The 12,093-nt window shown below is 45.6% G+C and overlaps 1 protein-coding gene across 2 annotated transcripts in view; it reads right to left on the bottom strand.

Moving 5' to 3' along the window:
* The window catches only part of PLEKHB2 (pleckstrin homology domain containing B2), a 173,877-nt gene that overhangs the window by 89,046 nt on the left and 72,738 nt on the right, over positions 1–12,093 (bottom strand). For both annotated transcript variants that reach the window (XM_078666082.1, XM_078666081.1), the window contains exon 2: positions 3,920–3,965. In XM_078666082.1, coding sequence (XP_078522208.1) covers positions 3,920–3,956 — 37 coding nt within the window. In that variant the 5' untranslated portion in view covers positions 3,957–3,965. The remainder of the gene's footprint in view (positions 1–3,919; positions 3,966–12,093) is intronic.

The following is a 12,093-nucleotide window of genomic DNA, read 5'->3' on the forward strand; positions in this document are numbered from 1 at the left end:
GCTGTCCAGCGGCTTACCCGCTGTTGAGTGGCAATATAGAATAGCACTGGAAATCCATCTTGCAATACTTTGCTTTGAAAGTGGAAGGCCCTTGCAAGGACCACTAAAAGCAATGAATAATTGTGAAGATTTACGAAACCCTTTGGTGCGATCCAAATAAAATTTCAAGCACCGCTGCACATCCAGAGAATGAAGTGACCTCTCCGCCTGTGTGGAAGGTTGAGGAAAGAAAGACTTGAGAATCACTGGTTCATTTAGGTGAAAGTCTGAAGGCTCTTTAGGTATGAACCTCGGGTTAGTCCTCAAAATCACAGTATTTCTCTTGAATGAGAAAAGGTTCCTGTATTGTGAGAGCTTGTAATTCCCCAATGTGTCTCGCCGATGTGAGGGCAAGCAGGAGAACCAACTTCCATGAAAGAAATTTTATGTCTGAACCATGAATTGGTTCGAAGGGCCTTCATGAGCTGTGCGAGAACTAAATTCAAATGCCATGTAGGAGGCAGAGGCCTCACTGGGGGGTAGACTCCAAACAAGCCCTTGAGAAATTGTTTAATTATTCTTGAAGACCAGAGAGAAGGTCCAGATGCCAAGCGTCTGTAGCGAGAAATCGCTGCCAAGTGAACTTTTATGGATGAATGAGCCAATCCTGTCTTAGCCAAAGACAAAAGATAAGGTAGAAGCTGATGAGGCTGAGAAGAGAAAGGGTCAACACTTTCCTTCCGGCATCAAATGCAATTTTTTTCCATTTTAAACGGTAAGTTTTATTAGTGGAAGGAGCTCTAGCTTCAGATAGAACTTCTCTTATTTCATTTGAGATGGGAAGATTCATGAATTCTCGCCATGCAGTCAGGTGTAATGACTCTGGATCCGGGTGCCAAATCTGTCTGTGGGACATCGTGAGGAGATCCGGAATCGTCCGCAAAGGAAGAGGAGGGACAAGAGACAGAAGGTGAAGTTCTGTGAACCAGAACTGTCTCGGCCAAGCAAGAGCTATCAAGATCATCTTGCACGGTTCCGTTTTGATCTTCCTGATAAGCCTCGGGATCATTGGAATGGGGGGAAAGGCGTACACAAATGCTCTTGACCAAGCTATCGAAAGCGCATTCCCTAGTGACCCTCGATGGTGAAGCCTGCTTGCGTAAGACTGGTATTTCTTGTTGGTCAGGGTGGCAAATAGATCTATTGAGGGTTTGCCCCACCGTTGTAAAATCTCTTCCAAGACCACCTGGTTCAGTTCCCATTCGTGACTGACTGACGATAGCCTGCTGAGTCTGTCCGCCTTTTCATTTAGGACTCCTGGTAGATGTTCTGCCTGCAGTGACATTCCATGAAGAATAGCCCATTCCCAAATCTTCTGGGCCTCCTGAGACAACGGAAGAGAACTGGTACCTCCTTCCTTGTTTATGTAGTGCATGGCCGTGGTGTTGTCTGTTCGGATGAGAACCTCCAACCCCTGCAGTCGAGGAAGAAATGCTTGAAGTGCTAGCCTGATAGCCCTGAGTACTGGGAGGTTGATGTGAAGAAGACGGTGCTGGGGCAACCAATGCCTGCTGACATGAAGATTCTGAAGCACCGCACCCCAGCCGTCCAGTGACGCATCCGTTGTCACCACTTAAGGAGACAGATAGACCTTGGGAAAGGTTTTCCTGTTTTGTCCACCACAAGGCCGCTGTTTTCATTGCGAAAGTAATCGTTACCTTGTCGTCGAATGAGCCGTGAACCTGCCTCTACTGTTTGTCTAGCTGCTCTTGAAGAGGCCGCATCCGCAATCTGCAGTGAGGGATTAGAGGGATGCATGAGGAGATCACCCCCAGAAGGGATTTGTAACGGCGTACTGAAAGACACCTTCTTCTTCTCAAGAGCAGCGCCATGGTTCGCAGTTTTTCCTGCCTTTCTAAGGACGGGAAAGCCTTGCTGAGATTTGAGTCCAAGATGGCCCCCAGGAAACGCACTGTCCTGGACGAAATCAAAGATGATTTTTCCTTGTTGCGAGTAAGACCCAAATTCTGGAATAGGTTCGTACATGCGTTGACTGCTTCCCTCGCAGTCTCCCTGCACGGGGATTTCAGCAACCAATCGTCCAAGTATGGGAAGACTGGAAAGTGATGTTTCCGTAGGAAAGCTGCCACCGGTGCCAGCACCTTGGTAAAGATTCTTGGGGCAGAGCGAAGTCCGAAGGGTAAAACCCTGAATTGAAAGTGGCTCGTGGCTACTGTAAATCGTAGAAACCTCCTGTGTGCAGGGTGAATGAGTATGTGAAAATACGCATCTTCGAGATCGAGAGTGGCCATGAAATCCCCCGGATTGACGAGACGTGATAAATCCTGAAGGGAAACCATCCGAAAGGATTGGGAAATGAGATAGGTGTTTAGCTCCCTGAGGTCTAAAATAGGGCGCCATTTCTCCAGCGTGTTCTTCACCAGGAAGAACCTGGAATAGAATCCTTTCCCTCTTTGAGATAAGGGAACCAGCTCCACTGCTCCCTTCAGGAGCATCTGTTGAACTTTGAGCTGCAAGAGACGCAGATTTTTGATGGAATGGCAGCAGGGGGCTTGGAAGGTGGGATTTGAGTGAATTCCAAGGTATGGCCCTTTCGAATTATGTTGAGCCCCCAACGGTCTGATGTTATTTTAGACCAGTTGCGGAGGTATTGTGACACCCTGCCTCCTACAGATGTTGTCATGGAGGTGGGCACAGCAGGCATAGCCAGAACGCCGCTATTGCCTCTTGGACGTATCACGTCCCTGGCGGTTCTGTTTCCCTCTGGTATTCGATCTAGAGAAAGTCGAGGCTTGACCTTGTTTTTAATGATATGGCTGACGATACAGTTGTGACGTTGATCCATATGACGAGTACCTTTGCTGCTGATATGAGCCTCTGTATGACGTGGTACTCCTGCCTCTGGCACCCCTGAAAGGAGCTTTCCGGTACTGAAGCGTACCAAGAGACCTAGCCGTCTCTGTATCCTTCTTTATCTCTTGGAGGGCATCATCTATGTGTTTTCCGAATAATGCCTCTCCGTTGAAGGGGAGGTCCAAGATGCTATCTATACTATAGCACTTCTGGAAGAAAAAACAGGAACACAAGTACTCATTGAGACAGGGGCACTGTACAGAATATGGCCCCAGGAGTGTTGGTGTCTGTAACCTTTGGTATCATACTACAGGAAGAGACTTTGAAACACATCCCATTGAGACGTCCTTTCGCTGAAATATTCCACAGATATTTCTCACAAAAAGTCTGCCATTTCGTACCTTGGGTTCGAAGAATCTAACCGCTGGCGGCAACAAAGTCAAGCAAGGTGGCATTTCCTATTTTGTTTTTCTTTTGCTTCTGTAACTTGCTTTTGCCTAAAGAAGTTTATCTAACTGAACCAATGAAACAAAACCTACATTTTCATATATCACGCTCTGCAACAGAAAAGGGGCAGTTAAAGACCTTTCTAATTATGTTCCAACATAGGTAGGTACTAAAATGTTCTAAAGGAGACATTATTGTAGAGCAAGACACGCACCAGGTATATCACTCTGGCTTTTTATTAAAGATAATAAATGATAAAAAAGGGTACACTGCTGCCTTTTTGATACATACATAAAAGGATAGACTTGCAACAAGGGCTTTTATAAGATGCTGTCAACATGGCAAGATTATCACACTGCTGACCCACTAGCACATTCAGTTACCAAAGTATGAACACCATACTGTATGTTATAGAGATCATCACACATTATAGGTGTGTCACCTCTAAAACTTGCCCCCAGGCTTAATTCAGCAGACCAGAAGACGAGAATACTGGGCCATACGTACTTTCACCCCAACAAACCAAAAGCCCAACATGTTGAAGATACTCCCACCTGGCTCCCTGGAGAAGAAACAACCATTTTGAATATAAAGAGACATCTGAAAAGAGATCACTCACTTTGGCGCAGCAGCCAGCCACTCTTCAGAAACGCCATCCTTGACCCCTAGGAATGTAGAATAAGCACAAAGTTAGCTTGGCAGATTTTTTATGTACAATGGAGATGCTTGTTTTTTTTTTGCTTTTACAGCACACACAAATGGTCAACTGTACCATGCATGGAAAACAGGAGAAATGTGCCTTTCATAACTAATAGCAGGTATTGATTGCTCATACATCTGACAGAACAGCTCAGAACACAGGTATTCCCTAATGTTTTTTTGAGGGGCAGGAAAATGCTATTGGGTTTCCATCTAAAGCACACTGATAGCACTGCTACCAAGATGGCAAACACTGCCACTGGACATTCCAAAACACATTAAACGTCAAACACCACCAACCACTCAACACCAATTGTGGGATCTTTAATGCATAAGGTACTCTGCTGCCCATTAACGGAGTATCAGCCTGACATTTTTTTTTTACATTTTCGAAATAAGTAAGACTTATCTTAAAAGGCGTATAGTGTGCCAGTCCAAAGGATTGCTTTCTAAGGCCTCTATTACATGTGGACCAATATTCCGAATGGGGCTAACGGTTGGAGTTACTCGCCCCTTCAAGATTATAAATCCCAGGGGAACCCTTTCACCGGGACACTATATCTGCAGGCAAAGTGTTCCTGTAAAATACTAAGCAAAAATATATAGGAATCAGAGTAGAAACACAGCTTACTGCATGTTATTCACCAAACACAGTCATTCTACTCCCCCAAAAGACACTAGTGCGTGTATTATCCATAACTGCAGGTGGGTGGGGAACTTACCAGGTCGTTTCTGGTGAACTGATAATGGGCCCCACAATGGTGACCACAAAATTACGATGCTGTTTCAAAGCTCCATTATAGATAAATGCCATATTGGAAAAAAGGGTAGTTGGCGGGCTGAGAAAGGGATATTTTGTCTAGAATCAAACAGTGGGGTACAGAGTAAGCATAGGGAGCAAGTTTGAATTCTGCCCGGGCTAGAAGGTGCGATTCGCTGCACAAGGCAATATTGCAACATTGTGCCGAAACTGTTTTTTTTTTTTTATCTACCGACTGTCAAGATAGTCAAAGATATTAATCTGTTGCAGGTGTGAACCTGGACAATATTGCGGAAGCACCTGGAAATCTCCTTCCTTGCTACTTGGCATTGCTTTCCCTAACAATCGAGCAAGATTTGCACTTAAAAACTAAGAACATTTATTTCAGTACTTGAAACCTTTCAGAAACTTATCAAGAGAAAAGGAAAACAAGGTGTAGTTTTAAAGAAAATGTTAATGGTTCATTCGTAGTTGGATAAAGTGGGTCTCAGAGCGGTGACAAATTGTCATCCCGCTCACTCTTACCACAACGAGGTGGTACGAACTGTTGACTACCACTACAAAATGTTGACTACCACGCTTTCAAGCACACTTACTAAGGGCCTGGGGCAGCATATATCTGAAGGATCCCTGCATCTGGACGGCCTGTATGTAAGAATCTTGTCTAAGGAAAGAATTTGATTTCTTCTTAGTGAAAGTATGTTTTAGAAACACTTTAATACGATTCAGTAGTAAACCATGTAATATAACAAACGGAACGCAAAAGTAATTGCCAGTAGACAGCTAGTTCTCTATACCTATTCGCCCCTGCTTCAGATCCCCAGCACAAGATTTTATACACTGTACACTTCAGAAAAAAATCACACTGAGATCATGGAAAGGAAGAGAAATGCAAAACTTTGTTTCAGTATCTATATTTTTCCTCAAAATAGGTACTAAACATAGATGCAGAGAAGACCTGGCATCGTCACAGCACAATAAGAAATCCTGCTCAGTCCATACTACTGACTGTGTGGGAATAAAATATGGCAACCACCATACTTGTTGATAATTGGCCTGCAGCAAAAGCAATTGTGCGTTACATTGCAGCGCAAGGATATGTACAGTTTACATATTTAAGATGAAGAAAAACCCTTTATGAAATGTAAGGGTTCTTGGCTTTGCTCCACTACACTTAAAGTTCCCATACTAGTCTGTATAGCACAAGAAAGTGAGTCCTGCGGCTGAGCAAGTGAAGATCATGGCTCCGTGGTCGAAGTACGTAAGGTGGCAAAGGGTCTTATTTTAATTAATCAAAAAAAGAAAATCAATCTCAGACATGATTCACCTGTAAGACACTGCTATCCATGTTCTTGGATCTTCCGTTCAACATTGTTTTGACACCAGCTTACAGATAAATCATGCTTTGATTGATAAAATTGCAATGATTCACAAGGAAATTACAGAGATGGCTCATCTGTCATTCATGAGAGATGCCAATTCAGGACTCACTACAAGAGCAACAATTGTTTAGCTGAGCCTCTGCATGATCCAAGCCTACATTTTATATAGATGACGTTTCCCATTCTTATTCAATTAACCCTTTACGTGACGGCTTCAATGGTCGATGCCCCCACAACCTCCCCAGTGCATCCATCAACCACTGGCCAACACTGGGGAGACATTAAAAGGATTCTCCGGTGCTTGCACAGGAGGATTCTTTTGAAAACAAACGGCTGGGGGTGAAGCGGAATTGCTTCTGCTTCAGCCCCCGCCTGTAGAAAAGTGGGGTTCTGTTGCAGTAACTCCCCCACTTTTTGCCAGATGTCTGATGCACTTTGACTTCATATGCCCTGAGTCCCTGCTAAGCAGGTTCCCAGGGCCTGTTTCTGAAAACAGTACCTTTGTAACTACAATTGGCACCTCTCTGGCCACATGTAAGTCCCTTGTAAAAGGTACCATGGTAACTAAAAGCACTCTGGCCAGGGGGGGGCTCTAAGGGCTACAGCACATATTGTGCCACCCTTAGAGGTCCTGTACCTTAACACACACACACTGCCATTGCAGGCTGCATGTTGTGGTGCAGAGAAAAGAGAAGAGTGGACATGGCACACATTCTTGTTTGCTATGCCAGCAACCCACTGTCTGAGGCCTAGGTAAGTCACTCCTCTAGCAGGGTGCACTAGCCCTCAGGTAAGAGTACAGTGGCATGAGCCCTGTACCCCTACAGTGGCTAAGTCCATTCTTAGACATTGTTTAAGTGTAGTAAAGCCATACAGAGTATATGGTCTGGGAGTTGGTCATTACGAACTCCACAGCTCCATAATGGCTTTACTAAAACCTGGGATGTTTGGTATCAAACTTCTCGGCACGGTAAACCCACACTTATGCCAGTGTGGGATTTAATATACAATGCACTCAGAGGGCATCTTAGCGATGCCCCCTGAATGACGACCAGCCCGGGTGTGGTTCCTGAATGGCTGTACGTCGTTTACCACGACCAGAGAGGTTCCTGGACCCATGGGTAGCCAGCCTCCGCTCTCTGGGTCCAGAAACAAAGCCCATCCAGGGCAGATGTGTCAAACCTCCTCCTCCTGGATGGGCTGGGTCGACGAAGGGGAAACTTCTAAGGCCTACTGACTTTGGAAGCTGTCCCTGCCTCTTCCTGTCCCCAGCAACTGGCTTCCACCGGTTCAGCCCCCCACTTTAGGCGGGAGAACCAGCGGGAAAACCAAGTTAGGAAGAGAGGGGTGGCCAGCTTTGCCAACCCCACCCCTCAGGTGGGGGGAGGGAGAGGTAAAGCACACATCTCAGTCCCTTCCATCTTGAAGATGAGGGGACCCAACCAATTAGTGAGAGGCTCATGTCCCCCTCCCACTGGAGGGTAGCATAATATGGGGTGTACCCACCGCAAGGAAGGGACCCATTGGTCCCTACCTGCACACCCCTTTTAACGTCCCTAAATGTAGTATTTAGGGGCAACCCCAAACCTTGCCTCCTCAGATTTAAGGAAGAAAGCAGAAGGACCAGAGAGCTGTGCTGACCCAGGAAGAAGAGGAGACCTACTGCTTTGGCCCCAGCCCTTCCGGACTGTTCCCCCTTTAACTTGCGAGAACCCAGATGAATCCAGCAGCCAGCAACCCCCAGAGCCCGGAGGACCTGCCCTGAACTCATCTAACACACTCTGTCTCCTATGATCACTGGATTTGCTCAAACCAAAACTCACCGACAGAATCCGAATCAAGGTAGCTCCGCGATTCTGCACCACTCCACACTCTATGCCAGCGGCCCGAGTTCCAATGGTCCAACGCCACGAGGAGGTCTCTCCAGCGATCCCGACCTGGGATCTGGTGATCCCTGATCTCCCTCAAGTCTCAAGCCTACACCTGCAGCCTCAACCTGAAGGGTCCCCTGACCACAGCTGGTAAGAAGACCTGATGCCAAAAGACACCGCTGCACCCGACGCTCCGCGGCCCTGGGTGGCCCAACTGATGGTGTCCAGGCATCCCCCAAGAACCCAACTTACCTCTCCAGCTGGTGGACGCCTTCAGGAAGTCTCCCAGCCCGAGCCTGCAGCATCTTTGCTGAACCAAAGGTGCTCATGGGAATCCACAGGGTCCCCGACGTCCACTTGGCACACTACACCCGGCTGCCCCTGTGTTGCTGGTGGTACAGCTCCTTTTTTTTTTTTTGTCCTCATATATGCCACCAGATGTTATGACTCTAGATAGGATCTCTCAGAGCCGCTAGCACAAATCATTACTATGCACCCTGGGATTTTATGCATAGCGGTATAAGATCACCCAGAGGTAGGTTGTCTACTAGTCCAACTCCCGTTCTCGATGTAGGTGAACCTTGCCCCTTGGGAGGACCAGACCACAAAAACCTGGCATAATCATTGGACTTTTCATCGTTTATCTGTCCGACCATTTTACCAACGGAGCCCATATCTTAGCAGCGCCCTCTCCACTGCACAACAAATCTGATTTACTTATAGCCATGATGTTCCTAAGGCAGTCAGCAAACCTGGGGGGGGGGGGGGGTGCTGATTTCCATTCTCTGAACACCTCCCTCCTTGCGAAGACAATAACATAAAATATGAACTGGACAATACTGTCTCTGATATCATATCCATGTGGCAGACCAAAAAGAATCAATCTTGGACTGCAGATTACTGATCGCGACAGTACGTCCTCTAAAAAACTGCAAACCTGCTGCCAATAGCTTTTGATTTCTGGGCAGTCCACAAAAATATGTAAGTCGTCTGCTGCTAAAAGCTTGCATCTTGGACAGTAATAAGATTCTCCGGAGATTTTTGTCAACTTTGAAGGAGTCCAATAAACCCTATGTGCTGTGTAAAGATGGTTCCTTCTAAGATTGGCAGGCTTTATTGTCTTTTGAGATATTATAAATGAATCTTTCCAAACCTCCAACTTCCCTACTGAACTATCTGCAAGGAGGTCACCCCAGAGTTTGGAAATTTCTGCCTCCTGCTGATCCTTTGCCCACACTAGTAAAATATCCCATGCAGAGACCTCCCCCTTCCAGCCTTCCTGTCTACTGGCTAGTTCCAGAAAGCCATTTCCCACTTCCTCCCGCTCCCAATGTAGGCTTCCCCACCAAGATGATAATTGATAGTATTTAAACCTTGTAAGGGAACCTCCTGTTATATTAAATAGGGATGTCCAATCGAGGAGTCCTAGATTGTTGCTCAGGTCTCCCCATCTTACAAAACCTGCAACCCTCAGAGGGAGCGACAGACGGTCTAATAAACATGCAGGTGTCCCCGGGGAGTCCCAGATTGGGGCTAGAGGATTATAATAAGGAATTCCCCATGTTTTGCAGGCTACTTGCCACAACTTAAGTGCTGTTAATAACATTTTTAAACAAACTTTCTTGTAAAACTTCTGGGCACCAAATTTGAACAAGAAAAATTCAAGGCCCTGAAGCAGGTCAGATAACAACGGCCGAAACAAACGGACGTGCGAGGATGAGTCCAACTTATTGGCCAGGAGTCTAAAGTTCTTTAACTGAAACGCGTAACAATATAAGAGCAAGTCTGGGAGGGCCAAGCCGCCTATTTTTAAACCCCTTCTCAGCTTCCTCCAAGCAATTCTTGGTGATTTAGTGGCCCAAATAAAGGAACCTATCTTGCCCTGGAGGCTGGAGATATCTTTATTGTGGAAAGTCAATGGGATACTGTTAAATAAAAAGGTTACTTTAGGCAGTACCACCATTGTAATTAGGTTAACTCTGCCATATATACTAAGAGGTAGACCGGCCCATCTGAGTAAAAGTTTGCTTATTTCGTTAACCACTATTTGCCAGCTTATTCTAGGGACATCAATTAGCTTTTGCGTAAGGTGAATACCCAAGTACCTGATCTTGCTTTTGGCTCCTGGTATAGGGATAAGACTGTTCCAGCTCATGATGTCCGTTTTGGTGCACCGAATTCCTCCGCTAGTTGAAATAACTTTGGAATGGCCTCTAGTGGATTGGTGGTATATAGCAATAAATCATCTGCGTATAAAGCAGCCTTAAGCTCCAGATCTCCCATTTAAAAAGGAATGATCGTTGGATCCAATCTCAGCAAAGAAACAAAGGGCTCAATATAAAGATCGAAAAGGAGAGGAGACAGGGGACAACCCTGTCTCGTCCCCCTTGAAATCATAAACCAGTTAGTCATGGTACCATTAATCAGGATTTTCGCCCGTGGGTTCCCATACAATGTTTTGACACCTTGGATAAAAGGGAGTGGGAAGCCAAACCTAGTCAAAGTGTCCCAGAGAAACAGCCAATTAACCTGATCAAAGGCCTTCGCGGCATCTATTGCCACGATGGCCAACGGCAATCCCCTTTCTTCTGCGTAATCTATCGCTCCAATAGCCTGGAATGTCAGCTCGTTTAACTGCCGCCCTGGCACAAAGCCCCTCTGGTCAGGGTGAATGATGGATTTAATAACTTTCGCTAATCTCCCAGCCAAAATCCCAGAAAATATTTTTAGGTCGGAATTAAGAAGGGAAATGGGTCTATAGGACTCTATTTACATAGGATCCTTATTGGGTTTAGCTATTAAGGTGATGGTAGCCTCTGACCATGAGGGTGGAATACCTCCCCCTTGCTGATATATGTTGTTAAAAAGGGACAGCAAGTGGGGAAGAATCTCCTCTAGGTTATCCTTATATACCTCTGTTGGTAGACCGTCGGGGCCTGGAGCCTTGCTTCTACTCATCTTTTTTAACTGCGCCCTAATCTCCCCTTCGGTGATCCCACTCGATAGAGTGCTTTTATCTGCTTTGCTCAATTGGGGCAGGGCCCTATTGCTCCACCACTTCTCCAATTCCTCTGCTCCCCCACTTATATTCTCCTGGTATAGCTCTTCCATAAATCCCCTAGCTTCGGCCTTGATCTCTTCTTCATCAGTTAACAATTTTCCCGAGCTCCGTTGGGACAGGGTGTTGATGTTATTCCTGGTCCTGTCGGATCTAGCTTTCCACGCCAAGAGTGCACCACATTTCTCCCCATACTCAAAGTTCTTAAGTTTGCTGGCTTCCCACCTATCATGGATCAGCATATCTGCCTTAGTTTTAATATTTGCTAGTAACTCCATGAGCTCCTTTTCGAGTACTGAGATCTTATCTCTGTCTCCCAAAGCTGCGAACTGTAATTCCTGTTCCTTCCTCTTATTAGAGTCCAGGTCTTTAGCTTCTCTTTCTTTTAGATTTTTTCTTTTTCGTCTCATCTGGTACCCCAAAAAGCCTCTTATAAACGCCTTAAACGACACTCAAACAGTTTGTTCTGTGGCGATCCCACATTAAATAAAAAGAACTCCAATACACTGTTTTTAATTTTGACTCCGATGCCTTCCTCCAAAAGAATAGTTCTATCAAGAGTCCATCTGCGTTCACATACGTGGGTCGAAAAGTTAATAATTAGTTCTACAAACGAGTGGTCTGAGAGGCCCACTAGGGTATGGGAAACTGAGATCAAAATCGACTTAAGTATATGGTCTACCAAAAACAAATCTATTCTTGAGAATTGCCTGTACTTTTTACTGTAGAAAGAGTACTCTCTTAAGTCCCCATTCTTAGATCTCCAGGCATCCAGCAAGTTGAAGTCTCTTATTATATTCTTGAGAGCTAAAAGAGACCTCTTAGGTGGGACATACTTTGCTCTGAAGGTACGATCTAGTTGACAGTCAAAAACAAGATTAAAAGAAAGATTTCATTGTCTTCATTCGGGCCGTAGTATACTGCGAATGTGTAGGATGAGCTAGCAATCGAAAGGACCGCCACCAACCACCTCCCTGACTGATCAGTGTCCCAGCGTTGTATCCTTATTCCCTTATTTGCCCT

The sequence above is a fragment of the Lissotriton helveticus genome, chromosome 11 (genome assembly GCF_964261635.1).
Source record: "Lissotriton helveticus chromosome 11, aLisHel1.1, whole genome shotgun sequence".
In the NCBI taxonomy this organism is placed as follows: domain Eukaryota; kingdom Metazoa; phylum Chordata; class Amphibia; order Caudata; family Salamandridae; genus Lissotriton; species Lissotriton helveticus.